At 45.7% G+C, this 23,206-nt stretch overlaps 1 protein-coding gene and 1 pseudogene across 10 annotated transcripts in view; both read left to right on the plus strand.

Annotated features, from left to right (window-relative positions):
• Rere (arginine-glutamic acid dipeptide repeats) overlaps positions 1 to 23,206 on the plus strand; it is a 331,790-nt gene that overhangs the window by 219,263 nt on the left and 89,321 nt on the right. For all 10 annotated transcript variants that reach the window (XM_008764198.4, XM_008764201.4, XM_006239438.5 and 7 more), the window contains 2 exons: positions 5,084 to 5,208; positions 6,212 to 6,311. In XM_008764198.4, the coding sequence (XP_008762420.1) occupies positions 5,084 to 5,208; positions 6,212 to 6,311 (225 nt within the window). The remainder of the gene's footprint in view (positions 1 to 5,083; positions 5,209 to 6,211; positions 6,312 to 23,206) is intronic.
• Positions 362 to 5,077, plus strand: Lyrm1-ps1 (LYR motif containing 1, pseudogene 1; annotated as a pseudogene).

Below are 23,206 nucleotides of genomic sequence, written 5' to 3' on the forward strand. Positions count from 1 at the left end.
CCTCATGCTACCTCCTACCTTTGGTAACTGAAATGCTTCACAAATCCAGCTTTTTAATTACAAACAATGCAATGATAAAGAAACCCTCTTATAAAAGATGTAGTTATAATATCTCACACCAAATCAAGTAAGTTCTGTCTTGGGGTTGGGAGATGGCTCTGTGAATACTTGCCATTTGACTGGCTAGATGGCCTGACCCTGGTGACATGGCAATCCTGAGCACTACATAGTGGAAGGAGAAAACTGACTCCTGCGTGCTGTCCACATGTACCCTGCGGTACACCGCCACCCTCACCAACACAGAAGTAAATCAGTTTAGTTAAAAACAAACACATACCAACTCAGTGCTTGTCCTGTAACCATGGGAACCAGAGTTCATGGCCTGTACTTCCTGCGGAGGACTGTAGAGGTGAGGACCCCAGAGCAACTGCTTACCAAGGGCAGTCATAATGGCCAGCTCTAGGTTTGACTGAGAGATCCTGCCTCGATTAATAAAATCAAAAAACTACTGAGGAGGATTTCCTCCATCAACCTCAGGCATCTCTGCATGTTCTCCCACAAACACACATGCAATAAAATGCATACATACAGATGCACACCACAAATACAAAAATAAAACAGTAATTTCTTTTTTAAAATACTTGTTTTCAATTTAGAGTTATATGCTTCTGTCCAGGGGACATATGTATGTGGGTATAGTTGCCCCAGGAGACCAGAAGAAGACATTGACTTCCTCTGGAACTGGAGTTACAATTAATTGTTCACTGCATGGTTTGTTTGCAGAGTGTTAGAAAATATAATGGGGTAAGGGGATACCTGGTGAGCCCATGACAAGGTGTGCCCCTGGGAACGTACGCCAGGCAACAGATCTGGTTATAAATGGGGTTTATTGGGGTGAGGGATATGGGTGAGGGCCTGGAGAAGCAGGGAAGTGGACATAAGCTAGGCAGACAATTCATGGTAAAGCCGTGGGGGCAGTGAAGTGCAGAGAAGTGGGGGGGGAACAGGAGAAGGAAGGATGGAGGAGGTAGGAAAGGGGATGATGGGCAGGCAGTGCTTTAGTAGGCAGCCCACACCTGGTATACCTGGGTGTACCTGGTGGCATCTCCTGAGAGCCAACACGAGTAACTGAGCTCTGTCTTCTGCAGAAACAACATATGGCTATTAACTGCCGAGCCACCCCGGGAACCCCAAGTCAATAAATATCTCCAATATTCAATACTCTCCCACTTCTCCCTCCCTTATTCCTCTTCCCCTCTGATATATATTCTCTCTCTCTCTCTCTCTCTCTCTCTCTCTCTCTCTCTCTCTCTCTCTCTCTGTATATATAAAACTATATACGTAAGTTCATTTTGGCACTTGTAATTTAAATTGAAAACTTTTAACATTCTATTAACCCTGTTTTTCTTTCATCTAAATCTGTTTTCCCCATGTATGGTGACATTGTCCTAATTGCTTTTGTCCCTTTATCTTATGGCCCAGAAGAACAATACTTGCACTGCTGTGGCCTCTTCCTTTTGCGTTCTTTGTTCCTGGGATCTACTTTGCCACTGAGTTATGCTCACAGTGCTTGGAAGCAGTGTGCTGTTAAATTTTGTTTGCCTTTCGATTATATTCCATGAGGCCTGAGGGCTGTGTAGTAAATTAATGTTTTAGCATTACTTGAAATAGTTCCCGAGTAGGACTGTCCAGTCTGTTCTTACATTTCCTTTAGAAACTTGGTGATGTTCTTCTTCCCGCTTACCTTTACTCTCTCTCCTCCTTCTATATACATAGTAGACAGTACTCACTCTCTGGGCTTCCTTCCTTTCTGTTGCTCTCAGAGCTGGTCTGTCCTCCAGGTTTGAGCGCCTCCCTTTTTCCACCCTGTGTGGTAGAGCTTGTCTGAGTTAGGAGCAGTGCTGCCATGCACGGCCTATGCTTAGCCAGTTCACCTTGTCCTATGTCCTCAGAAAGAGTCCTGCCTTGAGCACTATCCCCAATCACCTTCCCCTCCTGAGTCACTGTGATAGAGTGAACCTCGTTACTTATCATTAAAGCCATTGCGATTTCTTTCCCTTTGGACCACCTGGTCACTGTTTCTAGTCGCACTCTCCCCAGGGGTCGGTCCTGTTCCCCAACTATAGTACTTTCTAATTAATTTAATAGGGGTTGGGGATTTAGCTCAGTGGTAGAGCGCTTGCCTAACAAGCGCAAGGCCCTGGGTTCGGTCCTCAGCTCCGAAAAAAACATAAAAAAAAAAAAAAAGAATACAGAGTGTCTAATTAATTTAATAAGGAGCCATTGTTACATCAGCTCACCCTAGGACCTGGCCTGCGGGCACAAAGCCCAGGTTTTCCATATGGGGACCCGTCCTGTTCTCATCTTACCCCAGTGTGTCACTATATATTAAGTAGAATTAATCATGGCACCTGTAAGTGATGGGACAGAGAAACTACAGAACTAGACCACTCTGTAGGCAGAAAGACTTATCAGGGGATCAAACTACCAAGGCTATCATAGGGTGGGGGTGGGCTGCAGAGAGAAAAGCAAAGTGGTAGAAAAGCCAACCGATTTTCTATGGCAGAGTGGAAATCTGAGCTGGTGCAGGCTGTCTGCACTGACCCAGAATTCTAGGTCCTTAAAACGCTAAGCTAAAGGAGACCCTGCGGGATTCTCCAGTCAATAGGAACCTTTAGGCTCGTTTACCCATAACAGTCTTGTTTGCCAAGACAGAGTCCTTTTGTTTACAACCAGCCCTGTCCTTGGTGGGTGGGTGGTGTTGACAGCACCCAATAAGATGCTATGAAGGGGAATGCTAATGGGGAAAAATCACTACTTTGCTTAGTATAGTGCCACACTCCTGTAATGTCTGCATTTGGCAGAGGCAAGACCCTGCCTCCAAACCAGTCAGCCAGCCAACCAAGATATGGGGAGATGAGAGTTTTATAGGAGTTTATGTATCTCAGAGTATCCAAAACAATGCACGTGCACATTCTGTATTAACCTTCAGTCGTATTCCATACTTTACCTGTGTCCTGGATCATGCCATATGGTGGCATCACTAGACAAGAGTGTGGATGCTTTTAAGGCAGCACTGAGGAACAAACCCAGAACTGCCTTAAAACTTGAATAGCCAGCATTCAGAAACAGAAAATTAGTCATTAAAGTGAAGATTTCCGGTCTGAAGTCCTTTCCAAGTGGGTCCAAAGATGACAGAGCAACCTGACAAGAAATCCTCGGCCTCTACCGGGAAGCATTTTCAGGCTTGCACAGAAATGGCAGGCAGCATCAGGGCAGATGGAGGACAGCATCAAAGAGAAACAGCACACACTCAATGAAGCCCGGGCACTGTTCCAGAAAAGCATCTTGCAGTCCCAGACCTGATTAAACAATGTATAGGTGAGTGCACGGCCAGAAGTGAGACTGGATCATTCCCGATTCCTTATCCAAGACTTGTCTGTCCATCTACCTCTAATGGGTCTCCCCCCAAGAGGCTGGGTGGGGACTTCAAACCCAGAAGAAACTGAGGAAACTTTGCCAACCAGCGAATCTGAAGTCTCACGATGGAAGTTTCCTAACAAAGAGGACACTTTACTTTTGGGAACGGTGATCCAACTCAGTTTGACTGTAAGCAAGGCAATATACCCTTCTTGAATAGAAGCAAAACTTCTTCCTTCAGACCTCCAAAATTGGTCTTCCCCTGTGACATGCAACTCCAGGCTTCCCGAGGGTTCTTCAGGATCTTGCTGCTGCTGGAGCTGATGACATTAACCCTAGAGGCCGTGGACTTTTACGTCTTCACGGACAGTTCTGGGAGCTGTCCGGCCAGTGGAGGGAGGCTGAAGGCAACTCCTAGGGCTGCCTTTCAGTGCACATCTGATGCAAAGGGATCGGCTCGTTGCTGCAAGTTCACATGGCTCCAAAAATCACATGCTCCCAAAATACTTTCTAGAGGTTTCCCACAAGTTATTTTCATTTGCTTAAAACTGGCATTCTGTATGGGGGGAAAAGTGACGATTTCCTTATTGGGAGTGGGAGAGACAGAGTTCCTGAAACGAGGGTGTCCTCCTGGCTGGGCAGGTCTGCTCCTGTCTTTGCTGTACCGTGTTCTCTTCCCTCTACACGCACATGGCTATAAGCAACCTGCCTACTGAAGACTGGCATGTGGAGTTTCATTTCATGTGCCTGTTAGACTATTTCAGGTTAATTGCATGTCTCTGCTTTTCCAGCGTTTGCTTCCACTCTGAGGGTCTGCTCTTTTCCACGTATTCTGTTCTAAGCTCTATATGAGCGAGAGCTTTTCAACGTCAGCAGAGTGTAAAATATCAGAGCACCATGCCCGTGTTTATCTCTGCTGACATAGGAATGTTGGGTAACATTCCTTGCAGGTGTCTGACCTCTCCCAGGCCTCTGGTAGCTATGGCAGCCTCTTGTCCCTGCCCGCTTACCTGCCCGCTTCAGCACAGTGCAGGCGGGAGTCCTGATAACTCAGTCTGGCTACTCATCGCCTCTGTTATTATTTGGGGTAATGTGTAACAGTGATGCCTTGTTCTTCACATACCGTTCGCCTCACTTTGCAGAGTCAGAGCAAGTCAGAGTACTCTCCTCTCCGAGAGCTCCATCCCATTTCTTGACAAGCAGCTCTCATAGTCCTCAGCCATGCTGTTTCCACCATTTACATTAATGAGACTGTTTCTACTGTTAGCTTCAGTAGCTCTGTTTTATCTTAACCATGCACATAACCATCCTTAGGTGCAGTCCCGTGAGTCGCCATGTGTCTGGCTTGTGAGTGTGTTTGTGGAGATGTGTCTTGGTTTTCTTCAAAGCTGTCACTCACTCGGTGATGATACTTTGGTGTTTGTTTGCTCCATTTGTGTGTATGTGACCTTTAGATCACAATTCTGTCAGCTTTGCAGCCGCTCACTACTCCTTCAGTGCAGTCTCGATGTGACTTCAATGGTTCAGTTTTAGTCTAGCTTTCCTGCTGCCCAAGGAAAGAGGCTCAAGAGGTGGACCAGTGCACCAGGCCCAGAAGATGCTTCTGTGATAACTTTTTCCAGTATCCTACCTTGATGGTGACTTCTTCATCCCTGTCTTACAGGCCAAACTTCCAGATTTGCAGCCATTTCCTTCTCCAGATGGTGACACTGTGACTCAGCATGAGGAACTTGTCTGGATGCCTGGAGTCAGTGACTGTGACCTCCTCATGTACTTGAGGGCAGCAAGGTAAGGGGAGATTAGCCCAGGCTTTCTGAATTAGGACAGGGCGCCCAGACTGAGTATCCGTAAAACGTCTCCCTACCCTCCTTAGTGGGGGGCCTTGTCTCACTCTGAGCATTGCTCTCTGCCCTAGTGGTCCTTCATACCCGACAGACATAGCTTCCCAGCTTCCCTCCTCTTGATACAGCCGCACACCAGGCCTAGACCTCCTCAGAAGGAGCCTCTTCAGCCATCTGTGTGATTATCAGCACCGCTCACTGCAGTTGCGAGAGTCGTTCACCTCACTTTACTTCCTGTTCTCTGTACTGTGCCTCTCGATGAGCGTCTGACCCCAGCTTAGGTTTGTGTGGCTTCTCTACACGGGAACATTCATCTGTGGTTATCCTGTAGAACTCAAACATGCCAGTGACAGAGCAGAAACTTCAGCCCCTTCCTGCCGGAGTCCAGGCAGAGCCCCCTTAGTAGTGCTCTGGGGTCCCCCCGCAGCCTCACCATGTGCAGTGAGAATTGAAGTGCATAGCTTGGGGTTGCTGCTCCGTCTTGGCTGCGTGCAGTCCACAGTGCTGCACAGTGGCGCAGAGAAGAGACAGTGTAAATGAGCCAGGTGACTGTCGCATGCCCTTGTCTCCTCGCTGTTGTTTCGCTGAAAGGCAGTTGGTATGTAGATGAGAGCAGTTGATTCCGCCTAGTGTCCAGGGACTTGGAAGTCCTTAGTGCCTGGTAATGGTACATGTGGATACTTTAAAAATAACAGTCAGGGGAGGACTGTGAGAAAGAGAATTTTTCATGTGTTCAGATTTGAAACCTAAGGATGTGCAAAACAAGAGAAGTAACACAGACCTGTTGCAGTCATACTTCTGTCCCTAGGGAGGAAGGGTTAGACTGACATAATGTGCATGTAATAATGGAATCTTCCCGAAGATGTACATGTAAACAAAGGACTAAAAATCACTGTGTATTCGAATGTTGATGTGTGCTGATCAAGGAAACTCCATCCTTTTCCCCAAAGGAGCATGGCAGCCTTCGCAGGAATGTGTGACGGAGGTTCCACAGAGGATGGCTGTGTCGCAGCGTCTCGGGATGACACCACTCTCAATGCACTGAACACAGTAAGTCTCTGATGTCACCTTAGAGAGCACAAGAGGAGCATGCAGCAAGGTGTGACAAAGCTATAGGGTACTGTGGTGTTGCTAGGATACAGAAATGATACTGGCTCTGCAGTTCAGAGTCCTTGCTTATGCAGGAGCTTTGAAAGTCTCTCCTGTAACTCCTCCCTCCCCATGACATACCCTCATATATAAAAATAAATTACATAAAGAGACATAAATTAAAAATTAGCAGGAGAATTTTTGGTGAGATAGCTCGGCACCTAGAGCACTGATGCTCTTGCAGAGAAGCTGTGCTTAGTCCCCAGCACTAGCATGGCTTCTTATAGTAACTTTAGTTCCAGGAGGATCCAAAGCCCTCATCTGATCTGACATGACATCTATGTGCTCCTGCATACACATGGTGTGCATTCATATACTTGGGGTTGCGTGTGTACATGCACATGCGTGCGTGTGCGCACACACACACACACACACACATACACACACACGAAAAAAATTATTATTGCCTTAGCCACTGGTCTCTGAGATTGTAGGGAAAGACTTTGCAACTCCAGGTCTGTATCTTAATCTTTCTGACCTCTAGGATTATGAGACGCTTCAAATGGGTTCCTAGTAACAAATGTCTTTCCTGAAGCCTCCTTCATTTGGGTCCTGAATGCACCGATGATCTTTGGTCATCTCTACAATACCCACTGAAGGAGATTCTGCTCTTGTTACCTTAAAAAAAAGTAAAACCAGCCAGGTGTAGTGGCAGACAGCAACACTGGGGGAGGAGGCAGAGGCAGGCAGATCTCTGACTTAGAGGCCAGCCTGGTCTACAAACCAAGCCCCAAGAGAGCCGTGACTACAGAGAAACCTAGTCACAAAAACAAACATTTGTTTATCCTGTGGGGAAGGAACAGTGTGCCACCTGTGCAGTTGTGGAGGTCAGAGAACATCCTACAAGAGTCATTTCTCTCCGTCTACCTTGTGGTTCCGGGGATTAAGAACGCAGATGATTGACTAGGTGGTGGCGGTGCTCTCCTTTAATCCTAGCACTAAGAGACAAAAGTAGGCGGATCTCGAGCTTCAGGCCAGCCTGGTCTGCAGACAGCCCGGCTACACAAAGAAACCCTGTATCTAAAAAACAAATACATACACACACCACCACCAACAAGCCCCTCAGATTATCGGGCTTGGTAGCAAGTTCTCTTAGCTGCTGAGCTGTCTTCCTGAGCAGGCATTGAATACTGGCCATAGGAGTTTTACTCACCTTTTTAAAGCACAGGAATCTAAGTTTAGAGAGGTCAAGTAACAGTCTAAGGTCACGTGAACTCGATTTGAGTGCAGAGCTCACGTGCTGAGTCTCGTCTAACATAATGCATTAAGGTGGCTCGTTAGTGAGTTCCCAGCACCCACACCAGGTGACTCACACCTGTTAGCTCTCAAAGCCCTGGACGAGGCCCAGCTGAGGTGCCTGTTAACCTAGTAAAGCAGATGCTGGCCACTTTCCCAGCTCACCTCACCCCACCCCTCCCCAACTCTCCTTCCCAGGTGCCATGTTTCCCTCTCCCCTCTCTCCTCTCATGGTCCTATTTAGTCCAGACCATGGTCAGCCTGGACTTTTACTCTGCCTGCCTTCTTCCCCTGTGTACAATAAACATCGTCTCCATCCTTTTGGAGAGCTCATGTCCTCTTTTATTTCGTCTTCTTAGTGAACATGGAAGGGTCTGAGAATCAATGAAGGAAGACCCCAGGCTTGAGTAGTATGCACAGACCAAGACTGTTGACTCTGCAGAGACAGCCGGCATGGCTGACTGAAGCCAGTGAAGGGTTTTCTAGTTGTGGTTGGGGCACCTTCATCAGGATTGGTTAAGCTTACGGTATGGGATATTTGTTTATTTGTTCCTACTTCAGGGGAAAGAGGGACTTTTTGTAACTGTCGTCAGCCCTGGCCAGATGTTGAGGCAGTTGTTGATTGGCTGCCCCTTGTCTGCAGTTATTCTGAGAAGCCTGAGCTGTCCTTCTGGGAAGTGAAAGCTTACGGTCCAACATGTCTGCCTACTCTAAAATGAAGTGAGTTAGGTCCTCTCCAACAGTCGTGACTTTCATGTATGTCCAGGACACATAGGCAGACAAACAAACACACTAATAATAAAGAATCGTATGTACCTGTGTACTTCCTCATTAATTTAATATTAATGTATATATAAAGAAAAACTCTTTAACCTGCAGGCAGACCTGGTGCAGGAGGAAGAGCTAAGAGTTCTGTATCTTGATCTGCAGGCAGCCGGAGACTGTGTGTCACACTGGGTGGAGCTTGAACTTAGGAGACCTCAACACTTCCTCCAACAGGGCCACACCTATTCCAATAAGGCCACTGCCTCCTAATGGTGCCACTCCCTCTGGAGCATTCAAACACAGGAATCATTTGTATTCAAACCTGCATACAAAGTTTCTCCCCATTTCCCTGTCTGTCCTGGAACTTTGTCTGTAGAGCAGGCTGGCCTTGAACTCAGACATCAACTTGCCTTTGCCTCTGCCTCCTGAGTGCTGGGATTAAAGGTGGGTGCTCCATCTGTGTCTGTTATCTGAGCTTCCTTGCGTTCTCCTGGAATCACTGATGATTTTGGACAGCTTCCAGCCTATGCCGTACAGAGTTGTTGTTTAAATACACTGAGAATTCTTATCATGAAAGGGTGTTGATTTTGTTGGCTGGTCATTTTGTATCTGATGAGATCGTCATCACTTAGTGGCTGTCCCGTTTTGATAGGCTGGAAGACATTGCCTTCAAATGGTGATGAGCTATTCGTCAATAGAATTAAACTTTCTCAGCCCTCTTGTCTCAGACCACTTGTTAATATATGCCTTTATTTTTTCAAGATGGGGTTTCTCTGTGTAGCCCTGCCTATCCTAGAACTCGATTTGCAGACGCAGCTGCCACCTGCCTCTGCCTGCCCACTGCTGAGATCACAAGCATGCCCCACATGCCGGGCTGTTTGTCAATGTTTCCCTTAAAGAACTTCATATATGGCTTCATGAGGGATGTTGACGGAGAACCTTCATTTTTGTGTAATAGTGAATCTGTAAAATAGTTTTTCTTACTGCTAAACGTTTGTAAGAACTAGTAAAGTCATGGAATCTGAATATTTTTTTATGAATCATTTTAAAATTAAGTAGGGCCGCGACTTTGAGAGCAGTGAGCGTGGGGCAGCACACGCTGGAGACCATGGTTGGAGGCAATGTTGGAAGGGACGGTGGGAAGGTCCAGGCTAAGGCAGTGTCTGACTCAGAGAGCTGGGCTCCAGTGTCCTGGGGGCCGCATCCACAGACACTAAGACTTGCACCTCAAGCCTTAGATGGGTGGGTGCCACCGCTGCTGTGTACAGTGCTGCAGTGCAGTTCAGGAGCACCTCACCACTCAGGCAGGAGTTGGCAGGTAATGCTTCCAAAGATCTCAAAGTAAATCACACATCAGGGCTACCATAGCCAAGGGCAGTGTGGTCTGCACATCCACAGATCTCTGACTGGAAAGATGGGACAGCAGAAAACTGCTTAGGAAGTGAGTTCAGCAACCTCTCCCTAACCGGCTGGACCTGGGTGTGTGCAAAGCATGGACAGTTGCTATAGACAGGTAAAAGCCACATTTGTTTGTTTTTGGACTCTCGAAGTTTGATAAGCCCCTTCCCTGTGGTCACAGCCATACATTGATTGGCCAGGTTTCTCCCTGTGCTTTATACAAAAATAGAATTGATAAAATAATTTTTACAAAATAAAAAAAAAATTAAGTAGGCCTGTGACTGCCTCGGTGGGTGAGGCATTTGCTGCCAAACCTAATGACTTGAGTTTGGTTCTTGGGGCTCACATGTCAGGAGGAGAGAGTATGCTTCTTCTGTAAGGTGAAGGATTCTGACACCCAGGCGTCTGTGTAGGCATCTGTGCTGACATACGATACACAGATGTGCTCTTGCGTGCACAATAAGTAAATAAAATTGAATGTTCTTGATTTTAATTTTATGGGGATTGGGGAGATGGACTTAGCACTCGCTGCTCTTCTGGATCACAGGCTTTCAGTCCCCGATGTCCATACCCCAGTTCCTGAAACTTAGTTCTTGGGGATTTGATTTCCTCTTCTGGCCTCAGGTGGCGAGTGCACACAACACTTAAAATAACAATAAGGGGCTGGAGAGATGGCTCAGTGGTTAAGAGCACCGACTGCTCTTCCAGAGGTCCTGAGTTCAAATCACAGCAACCACATGGTGGCTCACAACCATCTGTAATGAGATCTGATACCCTCTTCTGGTGTCTGAAGATAGCTACAGTGTACAAACATACATAAAATAAATATTTTTAAAAAAGTACCTTATATAAAAGAAAACAATAAGACAATCTAAAGAATAAAATTACAAATAGATACAGGTCTTACTTCATGTTGGTCAGCTTTAGTAATATGTAAGTCTGTGTTTTTAAACATTTTGACTTATTTTTCTCTAGTTCATTGAGTTTAATTTTTAATGTCTATAGACTTTCTAATTGTCAGCCTTTCTGTCTTTTCTGAGACCTTGACTTTGTTTTCTCTGGATCACTGTAAGCAGAGATTTATCAAATCGGTCTTTTGAACAGTAGCTTTTGACTCTGCTGTTACTCTCCACTAAACTTGCTTCCTTCAGCTGGATGTGTAGTCTGGCGAATTTCCACATATTGGGTGATAAATAACTGCTTTTATCACAGATTTCTGTTTTCTTTTCCTGCTTTTGCTTTCATTATCTTGCTTTTCCTAATGCTTTTAAACCTTTTTTTTTTTTTGTATTTTGGGGGTGCATGTTCAAGATAGGGTTTCTCAACCTTAGCTGTCCTTGAGCTCACAGAGATCCCACCTTCCCCCATCTCTGCCCTCTCTGCCTCCTGAGGAGTGCTGGTAATGATTAAGGGCGAGCTCTGCCCTCGCCTGGCTCTCTTAAATTATGTGCAAGTGTACATGGGAGCACGCTGTCTTGAGAGGCTAGGGGACTGAGTCCTCTGCAGATGGACCTCAGAGTGGTGTGGGCCACATGATGTGGGTGCAGAGAATTGTACTCGGGTCCTCTGTAAGAGCAATGCATGCTCTTGTCCAGCAAGCTCTCCCTCCAGCTCCAAGGTCTCATCCTTTGCAGTTTGTTTACTGGTTTGGCATATGATTTATGTTCGGTAAAATGCCTCATACGTTTTTAATTCTAGTGTGTGTGTGTATGTGAGAGAGAGAGAGAGAGAGGGAGAGGGAGAGGGAGAGGAGGGGAGAGGTTAAGATTGAAGGGCAGTGGTCTAGAGGTGTTATTCAGTAGGTAAAGACCCTGAAGGTTTGCCCTCCGACTCATCTGTCTCATAACTGACAAGATTATTGATTGGTACAGTATAGAAGGCCGGCCCAAATAACAGTCACCATTGTAACATTCTTATTGCCCCTGTTAGCACCTCCCTAGACCCTGCTCATTTTCACAGTGTTTTGAGGTCATGTTTTGGGCACATGGACCTCTGTAGTACTGTGGTGTACTCGCTCGTGTGCTTTGGAGGGGTGAGTTCTTTGTACCCAGTACTAACCTTTGTACCTTTGTCCTGGTGTCTCTTGTGTCTGATGTTCATATAGGCTCTCCAACTTTCTTTGCTGTTTTCATCTTTCTCTAGTTTCTCATTTTGTGTCTTGCCTCTGTAGTTGGTTTGTTCTGCCTGTTCTTAAGGCAGAGCACCACTGCATGTCCCCATCTGCCTTGCGGCTTTCTGGGTTGTCTATGCCAGCCTCCTACATCAGTCACCCAAATGTTGTGAGTACCGTGTGCTGCTTATAATGACTTTGAAGTGTGAGCTCTGAATTCAGGATTGCTAAGTTACTGATACCTTTAGAAGTGTTTCTTTATGACCTAGGTAGTGTTAGTTTGTGTGTAGATGTGCGACATTTGATGCTGTAAGCATAGAAGCGCCTTCTTATCCTGATGGGTTTGATTCAGCCATCTCTGCTGCTGCCCATTTACAAAAGAGATCATCTGTTATGCTGAATTATTTTTACTAAATCGATACTATGAGGCTCATAGTATCTTCCTTTAATAAAATAAACTTCTGAGTAATTTGTTGCCATTTTTATGTTTACCTTTTCTTCCAGCACTCAGCGTCTTTTATTTTTTAATTTACATAAGTAAAATTTTATAGCCATGCAGCAGCGCTGTCATCCCCACCTGGACAGCTTTGCTCCCTGAACTGTGACTGGCTGTTAGACATGTGGATGAAGCTTTTACATAGTCCAAAGAGCTGTGTGTGTGTGTGTGTGTGTGTGCGTGTGCGTGCGTGCGTGCGTGCGTGCGTGCGTGCGTGCGTGTGTGTGTGTGTGTGTGTGTGTGTGTGTGTGTGTGTGTGTATGTTTGCTTGTTTACTCACGCACACCCACAGCTCCAGCAAAAGCTCAAAAGCTCCCATTAGCTGAGTGGTGTTTCATCTTTGATCACTAAAGGAGTTAACAACCAGTTGTTAACTAATCCTCTTGTTTTCTGAGCCCTACCCTGCTTCCTGGTGGGTACAGGGGAAGGCCAATGCTGGTTGTATGGTTGAATAAACAAATAAAGCTCCAGGCTATGTCAGAGTTGATCCTGTAGATCTTTGGATTATGAAGTTGGTTTGGCAGAATCTGCATATGAGCCAACCAAAGAGCCCCCCCCTCATTTGACCCTTTGTAGTCTGAAAAATACATCTATAGAATTTTCCTTAGAGAGTTTCTAGTCTTTCATCTTAAATGTACGACACTGGCATCTCCCAGCTTGTATTAGCTTTGCAGTGCTGTGAACAGACACCATGACGAAGGCAACTCTTATAAATGTCTCCCTGCAAAGGGAGTTCTTTTTTTTTTTTTTTTTTTTTTTCCCTTTTTTTTTTTTCCTTCCGTTGGAGCTGAGGACCGAACCCAGGGCCTTGTGCTTGCTAGGTAAGTGCTCTACCACCGAGCTAAATTCCCAACCGAAGGCAACTCTTATAAAGGACAACATTTACTGACAGGTTCAGAGGTTCAGTCCATTATCATCAGGGTGGGAGCATGGCAGCATCAGTGGCCTGGGAGGAGCTGCAAGTTCCACCTTTTGTTCTCCAGACTGCTAGGATGAGGGTCTTAAAGCCCAAGCCCACAGTGACACACCTACTCCAATAAGGCCACACCTCCAAACAGTGCCACTCCCTGGGCCAAGCATATTCAAACCACCACAGGGTTGTGGCTATTTCTTTCTTTCTTTTTTTTTTTTTTTTTTTTTCTTTTTTTTGGAGCTGGGGACCGAACCCAGGGCCTTGTGCTTGCTAGGCAAGTGCTCTACCACTGAGCCAAATCCCCAACCCGGTAGTGGCTATTTCTAGTCCCAAATAAGGTACCACAAGAGGCCCTTTTGTGACAATGTGTGAACAACTCTTCCTCACTTTGATTTCATGGGCATTCCCTAGTAGTACTTACTGCCCTATCCACACAAGGCAACATGAAGTTGCTAGTCATTGCTAACTTGTGTTAATGTAGGATTTTGGGGTGGGGAAGTGATTTGTCAAAAAGGGTAGTGAAAAAAGTTAACATGCTACATCTTTATTATGCAAATCCAAAAAACTTGAGGACAGTAACTCATGCAGATCAATGCTGATGAGCCTATGTGTATGCAGCAGCAGGCTGTGCAGCAGCAGTGCAGTATGTGCAGGGCTGTGTGCTGCTGACAACAGGGTCAGTGCGTGCAGGGCTGTGTGCTGCTGGTCACTCCTTTGAAGAGGGTGTGGACAGACGCCTTGTAGTTGGGGTTTGTGGCATACCCAAGACCTTCTCAACTGATTGTCAGCACATTAGTGTGTACATGTCAGCCTCTTTCATAGGTTATACTTTGACCTGTTGGAAACATTTTGAGCTTTAGTTTTAAAAATGAAGTGAATAGAAATTTACTATTGTGGTCAGGCTTGGTGGTGCACATGCCTGTAATTACAGCCTGAATACAGAGGCAGAAAGATTTTTTGAGGCCAGGTTGGAGTGAGATGTAATAAGCAAAACTTAAAGGGATTAATAGGAATAAAGATATTTACTAAACATAGCTACTTTGTAGTCAGACATAGTTGTAATGTTGTCAGTAAAGACATTGTAATGTAAGTGGTATCTTTTACTCTTGGTCCCAATTAAATAAGGGTGGATTTAAATTCAGTGTTGAATGTCTCCATCTTTTTTAGGCAGGCTATAGCTTTGCTTATCTGGACTGATTTCTCTGGCGTGGATAGGAGGATCATAACCGCCCACATTGATACTCGTGATACCATGTTTGTCTTGTGATTTTTAGTCTCTGTCACGCAGGAGGCTCACTGGGCTTTGCCTTTGTCTTGCTCTTTGCATGGCTCCCCACAGTCTAGGTCCCAGCCCTACTTTTCATATGAACTTCCATCAAGTATGTTTTACCCCTTTCTTTGTAGGAGGTTGGTAGGTGTTTGTATTCTATTGCTACGATGATATACCACGACCACGGCAACTGTTGTTGTTGATTTTAAGATTTATTTACTTTATGTATATGAGTTTTTTATATGCACGTACACATGCCAGCCAAAAGAGGGCATCAGGTCCCAATGCAGACAGATGGTTATAAGCCTTGCATGTGGTTGCTGGGAATTGAACTCAGGACAGAGCAGTCAGTGCTTTTAACCACCAACTCTATAGCCCCAGCCATGGCAACTCTTATAAAGGAAAACATTTAATTGGTGCTGGAACACAGTTTTAGAAGTTTAGTCATGGTGGGAGGTATGGCAGTATCCAGGCAGATTCATATTAAAACTACCACAGTAGTTAAGTTGAGACAGGGTCTCATATAGACCAGGGCTAGCCTTGGGGATGACCTTGACTGCCTCCAGATCCTCCTGCCTCCACTTTCCAAGTGCTTGGAGCACGGGTATGCATCACTCTGCCAGGTTCTGCTGTCATTTCCTTCTTGTCTTTTTAAAATAGTAAGTTACTAAGATAAAATTCAAATTCTATATAATTCACCCATTTAAGATGCGCAGTTTGAGCCTGGTGGTGTTGACAGCACACACCTTTAATCTCAGCATTCAAGAGACAGAAGGATCTCTGAGTTTGAAGATAGCTGGGCTACATAGAGACACCTTGTCTTGACAAAACAAAACAAAAAGATGTGCAGTTTGTGTTTTAATATGTGTTTAAGATCCAAGGAGCTACTGCCACTGTCAATGTCAGCATTTCATCACCTCGTGAAGGAGCCCTGCTCCGTTAACTGACATCCTTTAGTCCTGGACAACCACTCACTGCTTTCTGTCACTGGATTTGTCTGTTAAGATCACTTCAGGATCATTCATTCGCTTGTATAATAGGCAGCCGTTTGAACTAGTCTCTTTCACTGAGGCTACTGTCTTCAAGTGTCTCCCATGTCATAGTATCACCCATTCTTCCATAAAAAATGTTGTCTTAACAGAGCACCTTCCCTAAAACAGCATACCACAGCTCTGATAAGGAGTGACTCAAGGCTACCCCAGACCCCCACACACACCTCACCCTACCTACACACATACCCCACCCCATGAATGAATCTGACCTTAATTGTTGACATCAAAGGTTTGGCTCACTGATTTCTTTTTTATTTTGTTTATTTGCTTGTTTTGTCTTGCTTTTCAAAACAGTTTCTCTGTGTGGCTCTGGTTGTCCTGGAACTCATTCTGTGTAGTCCAGGTTGGCCTCAAACTCAGAGATCTGCCTGCCTCTGCCTCCTGAGTGCTGGATCAAAGGTGTGCACTACCACTATGCTCATTGATTTCTTTTTTTACATGCTAGGCAAAAGTTTGTGTTTATGAATGAGCAAATTTAATCCTCATATTTCTTTAGACTGTGGTTATCATCTACAAACTAATAAACATACTGTCTCTTACTTATGATCATTTAAACTTGGAGGTGGAATAGAGGCTGAACTTTTACAGCTCTCCCAGAATATCTGATGGGTGGGTCAGTTGTGTCCTACCTCTGTCCATCTCAAACTTGGAGGCTTCCTGAGGTGGGAGTCTGACGTGGCACGGCATGGAGGCTGAGGCTCACAAAGCATGCCCTTCCTTCCCCTCTGTCAGGCTCCCTCAGCCTGGCACAGCTGGCCTCTCAGCCTGTGGTGTACTGGCTAGGCTGCCATCTTCTCTGTCGTTTCCCCGACTTGACTGTAGGTTTTGTAGATGACTGCTAATGTCTCCTGCTGCCCTGATTGTTATCCTGAATGAGCCTGACTCGGTATTGTTGGGATGTGGATCCAGTTAACCAAACATTTTAGGAGACAAGTGACTGTAGTTCCAGTTGGCCACAGCTTCTACTCTTCTGTTTCCCAGAAAAGCTGTTCTTAGCAGGCAGAGGGCTGTATGTCTCTGTGGAGTTAGTTACTTCTGGTTGCTAATTCAGGGCTGTGAGGCAGCTCCATTTCTAAGGCTGGAGAGCACCGTTCACACAGACGCTCGTTTCTTCCTTCCTAACAACCAGACAGCAGTTCCTTCAGCTCACGCCTGGTGAACTGTGCAGACTGAAGAGCTGTCATCCAGTTTTCCCAATGCTGAACCTCACATGTGCTACTGTGGGAGCACTTTGGGTGCTGTTGTTGTTGTTGTTGTTCCATAATTTTATTGTTATGTACAGAACATTAAGTATAATTATTTGCACATTAAAATTGCTTGTCAGCCACTGCAGGTAAGGCTGCTGTGAATTGGCGGCAACTGTTCTGCATTAACTGCTGTGCAATTTGAAGTAAGTTCTGCAGATGTGTTTTCTTACTTACACAACAGTTCTTCACTAGTGTGGGTCTAACACAGGGAGTCCTTTTTTCTGGAGCAGGTTAGCAGTTATGAGTGGTTTTCCCTGTGCCACACCAGGTAGATACAGCTGTGGTCTGCCTGTTACCCTGTATCCTTTTTTTTTTTTTTTAATTCATTTATTATATATAAGTACACTGTAGCTGTCTTCAGACACACCAGAAGAGGGCATCAGATCTCTTTGCATATGGTTGTGAGCCACCATGTGGTTGCTGGGAATTGAACTCAGGACCTCTGGAAGAGCAGTCGGGTGCTCGTAACCACTGAGCCATCTCTCCAGCCCACCCTGTATCCTTTTGCATAGGATTTCATTTTTTGTTGTTTCCAAAGCTGTGAGAATGCTTAGAATGAATGCATGTGTGTTTTCATGTCTGCCAAGGGTCCAGATCCACTCTACTTGTTTGGAAACCTTTCCGCTTCTGGATGGACCTGGACAGGACGGTCCTTCCCATGCATAATCTGGAGCTTTCATGGCCTCTTACACCCATCCTATGTCCCAAGCCTTGAATCCTCTGCAAAGTCAGTCGCTGAGTTTTCATGAACCCTTCTCCCCTAAGGAGCTACTGGCTGTGGCTGAACTCATTCAAGCAAGCAGGAAGAAAGACTTTGTTTCTCAGAAAAGAACTATATATGTTAAGTGTGTGAATGATAACTGGCCTCCTCAGAAGTTTGGGGAAAGGTCTGTGCTGTCACATACAGCTGTCCACCGACTGGAGACGAAAGCAGCCTACGTCCCTGTGCTCCAAGTGAGGCAAGTAGGTGCACTGGCTTCTTCAAGGATTTTGTCCCAGGAAGTGCTTACGTTCCCATAATGCTTCCTGTGAGCTGCCCCACTCCCTTCTCTCTAGTCAGATGCCCTTGATTGAATATCTTTTAGTATCAGGGAGAACAAGGGATGTTTATGCAGCAGCCTTCCAAAACAGGTTCTCTCTTCCTTTCTGCAGCTGGGAAAATAAGAGGTTTAAGTGAGATGACTCCTCTGTCTCTCAGAGCCAGGGGTTTCTGGGAAGCACAGATATTTGACCAGTTCTGTCTGTGTCATCAATACAAGTCCTCGCCTGTGTGGACCCAGGCTTCTCTGCAGACAGCCAGACGGTTCAGCTTAGCCACAACTTGGAGAGGTGCTTCACTGTCACTTTGCAGAGTGGCTTGCACAGCCTCTGTTGACATGCCGGCCTTTAATGCTTGCTTTGAGAGTCTTCTTGCTGGCTCAGGCTCTCCTTTCTATGAGTCTAGCACATCCTCAGAATCCCTTTAGCAAGAGATGGTAACCAGCTTGTTTCTAACCGCAGTAGTGTTTGGGAAGGAGTACAACCCTGGCGTGTTGCTAGGACAAACTGCTGCTTATTTTTACCTCCTCCCAAGGCTGTGCTGTTTGCTGTTGATTAAGGACGGGCAGGTTAGTCCCACCACACTGATCAGATTCTCAGAGTCGCTCCACATTCTTTGGCTGGTGTTGGTTTTGTTTCCTGGTTCTGTTGGGTCTTTTCTCTGCTGACTCCAGGCCTCCCCTTACCCACCTCTAGCTACAAGACCTGTTCACTGCAAATGAAGCGCCAGTGGCCATCATGAGCAGCTCTAGATGGAGCTTTGTAGGCCTGGGACTGCAGCATCGACTTCTTCCTGGGTTGTGGGCTCTATAAACACTGTCTGTTACTTCATATCACAGCAAGGCAGTGGCCACTAAGTGTTGCTTACCTCTCTTCTGTGTAACTCAGGGTTAGGATACCATTTGGGCCTTGTTGGTAGGAGAAAGTGATTTGGGCAGGGGTCCTTCCTGTGGAACTGTGTACAGCGCCAGAGTTTACTCCAAAACACGACAGCAGGTGAGCTGCCCAAGGATTCCATTTTCTTGTAAGAATTAACAGCACCTTTCCTTCAAGCCTTTTCTAAGCAGCTAAATTCTGTGTTTTTGCCATTGTTTCTTTGCTCCCATTAGTATATTTAGACAAAGTTAGCTGCAATAGTACCTAAGTGGCCATACCTGATGGACCAGTGACCAAACAAAATAAATTCCATGCTGGTCGATTTTGGTTTGGGAGTGGGGTGGTGGTGGTGCTGCTGCTGCTGCTGCTGCTGCTGCTGCTGCTGCTGCTGCTGCTGCTGCTGGTGTTGGTGCTGCTGGTGCTGCTGGTGTTGGTGCTGGTGCTGCTGGTGGTGGTGCTGGTGCTGCTGGTGGTACTGGTGCTGCTGGTGCTGATGCTGGTGCTGGTGCTGATGCTGGTGGTGCTGGTGCTGCTGCTGGTGGTGCTGGTGCTGCTGCTGCTGCTGCTGATGTTGGTGCTGGTGGTGGTGCTGGTGCTGCTGGTGGTGGTGCTGATGCTGGTGCTGCTGATGCTGGTGCTGCTGATGCTGGTGCTGCTGATGTTGCTGATGTTGGTGCTGGTGCTGCTGGTGGTGGTGCTGCTGCTTCTGGTGCTGGTGCTGCTGGTGCTGGTGCTGGTGCTGGTGCTGGTGCTGGTTGTGTTCTTCTAAGACAGGATTTCTCTGTGTAACAGCCCTGGCTGGCCTGGAATTCACTCTGAGGATCAGACAGGCTGGCCTCAAATTCACAGAAATCTGACTGCCTCTGCCTCCTGAGTGCTGGGATTAAAGTCATGCCAGGATTATTTGTTTGTTTGTGTCTCACTGTGTAGCCCTGACTGGCCTTGAAGTCACACAGATCTACCTGCCTCTGCCTTCCAAATGCTAGGCTTCTAGCTGTGCATCCCACACCTTTTGGCAAATGCGAGGCTTGTATTTTCAATTGTAGCTTTTTGACATGTATTTTATGTATCTTGTAATTTATACATATATCATATTTATCATAGTTTGTACTCCGTACTTAGTTACTAATGTTGGAGTATGAATGAATCTATTAGAGTTACAGAGAGGAAGACATTTTGACAAGGCCTGTTTTAAACATATGTTAATGTTAAGTACATGAAGCAGGCTGGCAAGATGCTGAGTCTGGTACCTGGAGCACACATGGTGGAAGGAGAGAGCTGTCAGTTGTCCTGTGACCCCCACACATGCACGCAAACACAGAACACCTACTCCTGAAGAATTTTTACATCATTTTTTAAAGCATACAAAGAATTATAAAGTCCTCCTTTCCCCCCCTTCCTAAGTTACGTTTGTTGTTTCTTGCTATGTATATAGCACGTTTTGGATAGCAGAAAACTCTAATCTTACATTGTTCTTAATAGACTACACTCATTAAACATTTGGCCTGAAAGCAGTCTGACTGAGGCTTTTCCTGTAGTTGACTCTAATGACTGTAATTGTAAACGGTGCTTTGGTATGGTAGAAACTGCCGGGCTCACTGCCATTTGATCTAAAAAGGTCACAGGAAAAGGGACATTTAAATTAAGTTATAAATTACAATTGAAGAACAATATTTTGATGTGTGAGACCAGCAATGTCAGAGCAGGGAGATGTAATTCATGGGTTCATTATAGAACAGAGGTGCCTGACAGCTGAGCCATGCCAAAAAGAAAATTTATTTGCAACATCACACAGGCAGAAATGGCAGCTCCTATGAGAAGCCAGAGCAGAAGCTGGAAACCTTGTGGTAATACTCGAGTTTATGCTAATGAGGAAACTAGAGACCCAGAGCCTTTAATGACTGCTGTAATGTAAATGAGGTGTTCTGACATTGTGCACATTTTCAATCTTATTTAAATTAAGACCTCGTCCTTGCTCTGTAAAATAACATACTTTATAACCAGGCATTAAGGCTGGTACTCTCACCTCTGTGTCCAATGCACAAAGTTGCTGAAATTTGAGAATTGTCGAGGCAGGAGAGTTAAGGCTTCAGACAAGATTTCTATGCATGGCGGCTTTGAGGAAGGGTATAATTTAATGTTTATGGCAGTCCATGAGAAGTTCAATCACGAGTTAATTAAACTGTAGGCAGTCATTAAGTATTATTTATTCTTTTGAGAGGCTTGCCAGTAAAGCACTTACATATATTAAATTATAGAAAGTAATAAGCAAGGAGTGATTTGTCGGGGAGAGTGAGAGGAGCACATGAACTTAGGCAGTTATGCAGAAATGTGTTTTTCTTCTTGTGGCATGATCCTCTCTCACTGCTAATCAGGAAGGGTGAGGGCTGAACAACCTCTGAACAGTCTGAGCCATGTATGTGAAATAGTACTGCCAGGGAGGGAACCACTGTAGGGTTTATAACTATTTTATGTCTCGTGGTGTCTCACAGCCATCTGCCACTCCAGTTCCAAGGGGTCCGATGCCCTCTTCTGGTCTCCATGGGCAGAATAATCCTCTGTATAATTAGGTTGGAGATGGTGGTTTTTTGTTTGATTGGTTGGTTTTTAAGAGTTTGAAGTCTGGGACTAGATTGATGGCTCAGAGGTTAAGAGCACTGACTGCTCTTCCAGAGGTCCTGAGTTCACAACCATCTGTAATGGGATCTGATGCCCTCTCTCTTCTGGTGTGTCTGAAGACGGCGACAGTGTATTCATATGCATTAACTAAAGAATGTTTTAAAAGAGTTTGAAGCCTGGTGTTGGTGGTGCACCAGAGGCAGGCGGATCTCTAAGTTCCAGGTGGACTACAGAGTGAGCTCCAAGACAGCCAGGGCTACACAGAGAAACCCTGTCTTGAAAAACAAAATACAGAGGCGGGAGGGCTGGAGAGATGGCTCATATAGGTTAAGAGAATTGGGTGATTGTTCTAGAGGACCGGGGCTCAGTTCCCAGCACCCACACGGCAGTTCACAGCTGTCTGTAACTCGAGTTCTAGGTGATTCAGCACCCTCACATAGACATGCATGCAGACCAAATACCAAAGGCACATAGCATAAATTAAAAAAAAAAAAAAGTTTTGACCTTGCCTCAGATCCTGGGCTGTCTTTGCAAAGCTATAGAAAATATTGGGCAGGGTCCTTGGCAGTTTCTGGTTCAGCTGGGGGGAGGTACCAGTTTCCTCTTTGACTCTGTGGTTCAAATCAACAGTTACTTTTCTTAAAGAGTAGAAGTAAGGCAACTGTTTCGCTGCTGTTATTTTTAAGCAGGGAAGTCCTCTGTTCTGTCCTTGCACAGCCTGTGTCCTGCTGTGCGTCTTGGTGGCAGGCATGCTGAGGTGCTCAGCTAGCCCTTTGTAGTTAGACAAGCATGCTGCTTGTCCAGTGCTCTCTGCTTTTCTGAGGACATGTATAAGAGATTCGTGTACGCTCTGTGACAAAGATGTGTCAGAATGAAGGACAGGACACATCATGGCCAAAGCTGTGAGGTACAGTCCAGGGCCAAGTGTGGCTAGAATAAAGAAACCGATGGAGCTATTTGAAAGCTGGTGGGTTCACAGAGGACCCCTACGTTGTTACCAGATCCCCATCTTTAAATCCTAGTTCATTGGCTGAAAATAAGCAAGAACTCATGCTGCTCCCCCTTGGCTGTCCCCATAGTGACGACTTGGGATGTGTTTTCCTGAATGGCATCTGTTCAGTGGGTGGGGGTCAGTCTCAGTGCTTCTCCACTCACCTGCTGTCACAGATGTGAGACCAAGTCACGTGGCTGGTTGTTGCAGTGCTGTTTTCAGTAGTTCCAAAGTACACAATCCTCTGTGCTTCCCATAAAAAAGGCATTTAATCCCAGATTTTATCTAGCTAGCTACAGAACGGCAGAAAGGTTTAATTATCAGTTATCCTGCTTTGATTGCCTTCCCTTGACTACAGAGCGAAGCTGTCAGATAGGGTTTCCATTGTCTCACCACTGTTTCTTCCCCTGCCTTCTCCTGGGACCTTTTACCTCAGTAATAGTGCAAGGCCTTACTGACATGCGTGTCTCAGTGGAGACCGGGAGGCAGGAGACATGGCTGAGCAATAAAGAGGAGTTGCTGCTCTGGCCTAGGACCAGAATTTTTTCCTAGCACCCATGTCATGTGCCGATGCCTTTACCAGGCCTCTGCAAGAAACTTCGAGCACGTGGTGTAGACACATGCGAGGGGATAAAATGATCTCAATACAGAGGAGCAGGATCTCTGTTAACTTCAGACCTGCAGTGAGGCACTGACTGTGCTTGTTACCAGGCAGTAAGGAATATAATTTTTTTTAAAGATGTATTTATTTTATGGAGGAGGAGCTAAAATGGACATCTTCACAT

This window comes from Rattus norvegicus, chromosome 5, assembly GCF_036323735.1.
Source record: "Rattus norvegicus strain BN/NHsdMcwi chromosome 5, GRCr8, whole genome shotgun sequence".
Lineage (NCBI taxonomy): Eukaryota > Metazoa > Chordata > Mammalia > Rodentia > Muridae > Rattus > Rattus norvegicus.